Genomic DNA, 3,388 nt, shown 5'->3' with positions numbered 1-3,388 from the left:
TAGAGACCGGCCCAGCGTTCCGCAGCGCCCCTCCCCGCCCCGCTCACACCGCCCGTCCGGGCGGAGGCGGGGCCGCGAGGCACCGCCCTCCCGCGAGATCTCGGCGGGTATATCCAGTGCGCGCGCCCTATCGCCTGCCTCTCCGCCTCCCCGCGTTAAGTTGTATCTGGTGCATCGGCCTCCATCCGCGCCCGGCGCCGCCGCATCCGCCTCCATCCGCGCCCGGCGCCGCCGCCATGCCGCCCAAGTTCGACCCCAACGAGATCAAAGTGGGTAAGTGGCGGGGCGGGGGGGTCCGGCGCGGCCCGGCCCGGCGGCGCGGCCCTGACGCGCGTGTCTCTGCCCGCAGTGTACCTGCGCTGCACCGGCGGGGAGGTCGGCGCCACCTCCGCTCTGGCCCCCAAGATCGGACCCCTCGGCCTGGTACGTACCGCGGCGGCGGGGCGGGGAGGAGCGGGCGGCGGCACTTCCCCGGCTCCGGGGGCCGGGCCGGGAACGTGACGTCCGTTTTCTCCTCAGTCCCCCAAGAAGGTGGGAGATGACATCGCCAAGGCCACGGGCGATTGGAAGGGGCTGCGCATCACGGTGAAGCTCACCATCCAGAACAGGCAAGCGCAGGTACCGGACGCCATAGGGACGGCTCTGTGGTGCGAGCGCCGGGGCGCCGACCGGCTCCGCTCGCTCGACCCAGGAGCCGAGATCCCGGCAGGGTCGACTCAGCCCTTCATCCTTCCGAGGTGGATAAAATGAGTGCCGCGCAGGCAGCTGTGCGGGGGTCTGCGGGAGAGACCCAGAACCGGTGGTGGGAGACCACCCAGCGCCTATGGCTGGCATGGGTCGGGGGGGGGGTGGTGCGCAGACAGGCTGGGGGCTCTTAGCCTGCGAGTGGTGGGAAGAGATGGTGCAGAGGAGAAAGCTGCGGGGAGACCTTAGAGCAGCCTGCCAGCACCTGAAGGGGCCTGCGAGAGAGCTGCAGAGGGGCTTTTGCCAAGGGCCTGTAGGGATAGGACAGAGGGGAATGGCTTTACACTGAAAGAGGGTGGGTTCGGGTTAGATCTAAGGATAGAATTCTTCACTGTGAGGGTGGTGAGGCCCTGGCCCAGGCTGCCCAGAGAAGCTGTGGCTGCCCCCTCCCTGGCAGGGTTCAAGGCCAGGCTGGATGGGGCTCTGAGCACCCTGGGCTGGTGGAAGGGGTCCCTGCCCATGGCATGGGGCAAAACCCTCTCCCTGCCTGGTCCCGTAGCCACCTGCCACTGTCCCTGCCCTGACTCCTGTGGCTGGTACATTCCAGTGGTGAGCTGAGAGGAAGGCCCAGCCCAGGAAGCAGTCCTCCTCTGCTGGTGGGGAGGCCTGTGCCGAAAGGCTGGGAACATGTTTCTGCATCACAACAGAGCCCCAGGGCCCTGCGTATTGGAGAAGTAACTGAAACAGCGGTGCTCTGGCAGGAGCTTCCCAGGCATGGGCTGCGTCGTGGAGTGTTTTCCTTGGCTAGCCAGTTCTGCTTGGAGGGGGGGGCAAATTAATCTCTTTCCATTTAGATTGAGGTTGTTCCTTCTGCCTCTGCCCTGATTATCAAAGCTCTGAAGGAGCCTCCTCGTGACAGGAAGAAGCAGAAAAACAGTAAGTTTTCATCTGGCTTTAGTTCTGAATGTGATCCAGTGCTAAGCGGGGAGTGTGTACCTGCCTGTGGGTTGTTCCGTGTCAGCTGGAATCCGGTGCCACGGGGCTGTGTTTTGGGCAGTGGGAATTCCGTAAGTGTCCAAGTAAAGACAACCAGTTTGTGTGGCTGCAGAGCTCAGTTTGATGGAAGATTGCGGGGTGGACAGCCGCCTGCCACTGTCCTTGTGTGGTAACACAGGGACTGGCACAGTCCAGAGGCAGCTGACAGAAAATGCCAACTTAGGAAACAGAGTTATTCTCCTGGTGGGTAACTTTGTGCCGAAGTGTGGGAACAGGCGTGCTGATCGCAGCCCTGCTGTCGCTGTAAGCTCTGCGCTGGGCTCTGTGCTGGGAGTGGTGGGTCTCCAGCGGTGCACGGGCAGCTGGAGGTGCCCTGCGTCTGCATGGACTTACTGGTGCTGTTCTTCCCTTCAGTTAAGCACAGTGGCAGTGTCAGCTTCGACGAGATCGTCAACATTGCGCGGCAGATGCGGCACAGATCCCTGGCTCGGGAGCTCTCAGGTAGGTAGCGCTGCTGGGATTGCGGAGCCCTCGGCTTGCCCCGCGTGCCTGAGCGGTGTTCTGGCCTGGCTGCTGGGAGCGCCCTGTGGCTGCGCTGTGGTGGGGCAGTTCTGCTGGTTTCCTGGCCCCCCAAGCACCACAGGAGCAGGTGAAGGTCGTACAGCGTGGTGACAGGTACAGGGCAACAGGTTTGGTGCTTCCTGGTGCGTTCCCTGGACACAGGTCTGCTAGAAGTGCCCAGAGTGGCTTGCTGTCCCCTGGTGAAACCCCATGGCTGCAGCCTGCAAACCACAGAGGGGAGAGCGAGCCAGGGCGTGAGGAATGGAGTTCTCTGTGTTTCTCAAAGTGTTTTCCTGTGGTAAAGCACTGACAAGCTGCGTCTCCTGCTGCAGGGACGATCAAGGAGATTCTTGGAACCGCCCAGTCTGTGGGCTGCAGCATCGACGGCAGGCACCCGCATGATATCATTGATGACATCAATAACGGTGCGATTGAGTGCCCAGCGGTAAGTGCCCGACTCTGACTGAAGTTGCTGTGTTTGGCCGTTTACTGAAAGACTCTGCTAATGAGCTGTAATTGCTTCTTTCAACAGAGCTAAGACTGCAGCAAAGAAGTTGCTGTGTGAAGGTTCCTTAAGTGTTCTGTAGCACCTGAAATAATAAAAGACCCGGTTGTCTGCAAACTGTGTTGCTGGCTTTAATTGTCCTTGTCCCCTGCTGCACGAAGAGTGGGTTTTGTTTCGGCTGGGACCACCTGCCCGCTGCCCCAGCTGAGGCGATGGTTCTTGCGCAGACGGCAAAGCTGGAGGGGGCTCATATCCCCTTTGCTGTCCTGAAATCCCTGGCTTGCAGCAACGCTGAGCTTGAGAAGCGGAGTTGCCTCAAGCCAGCACTCCAGTAAAGAGCAAATGTCGCTGACTTGCGGCCTGTGTAAAGCTTTCCACGAGCTCAACTCTTGCCAGCACCAATGTGTTGCCCGTCGGCAGGGCCAGGGCTGTAGGAGCAGGTCTGGCCTCCCCCCAGCTGCCGCAGTGGGACACAAACACGTGCTGAGGAGTGACGGTGACTTCGCAGGCTGCCTGCCTCCTAACCTAGGCCCTGAGGGGCCGCCTGGGCTGGCAGGAGGGGAGGGCTCTGAGTCTGGGTTTGAGGTGAAGCCCGAGGCGTGGCTGTTGGGTCCGTGCTGGCAGGTACTGCAGGAGCCGGAG

General features: G+C 61.7%; 1 protein-coding gene and 2 non-coding genes across 3 annotated transcripts; all 3 read left to right on the top strand.

Annotated features, from left to right (window-relative positions):
- Window positions 1-207: 207 nt before the first annotated feature.
- Window positions 208-2,863, top strand: RPL12 (ribosomal protein L12). The gene is made up of 7 exons (XM_075439620.1): window positions 208-273; window positions 350-423; window positions 520-618; window positions 1,539-1,620; window positions 2,095-2,181; window positions 2,574-2,686; window positions 2,774-2,863. Exons 1-7 carry the CDS (start codon window positions 237-239, stop codon window positions 2,777-2,779), a joined length of 498 nt encoding a protein of 165 aa, XP_075295735.1. The 5' UTR covers window positions 208-236; the 3' UTR covers window positions 2,780-2,863.
- Window positions 1,247-1,375, top strand: LOC142363682 (small nucleolar RNA SNORA65). The gene has a single exon (XR_012765880.1). It is a non-coding gene; the product is annotated as a small nucleolar RNA SNORA65 (small nucleolar RNA).
- On the top strand, window positions 1,830-1,957 carry LOC142363683 (small nucleolar RNA SNORA65). The gene has a single exon (XR_012765881.1). It is a non-coding gene; the product is annotated as a small nucleolar RNA SNORA65 (small nucleolar RNA).
- Window positions 2,864-3,388: the final 525 nt, after the last annotated feature.

The sequence above is a fragment of the Opisthocomus hoazin genome, chromosome 19 (assembly GCF_030867145.1).
Source record: "Opisthocomus hoazin isolate bOpiHoa1 chromosome 19, bOpiHoa1.hap1, whole genome shotgun sequence".
NCBI lineage: Eukaryota > Metazoa > Chordata > Aves > Opisthocomiformes > Opisthocomidae > Opisthocomus > Opisthocomus hoazin.
Note: the sequence above shows the minus strand (reverse complement) of the source record. Positions and strands in the feature narration are given on the sequence as shown.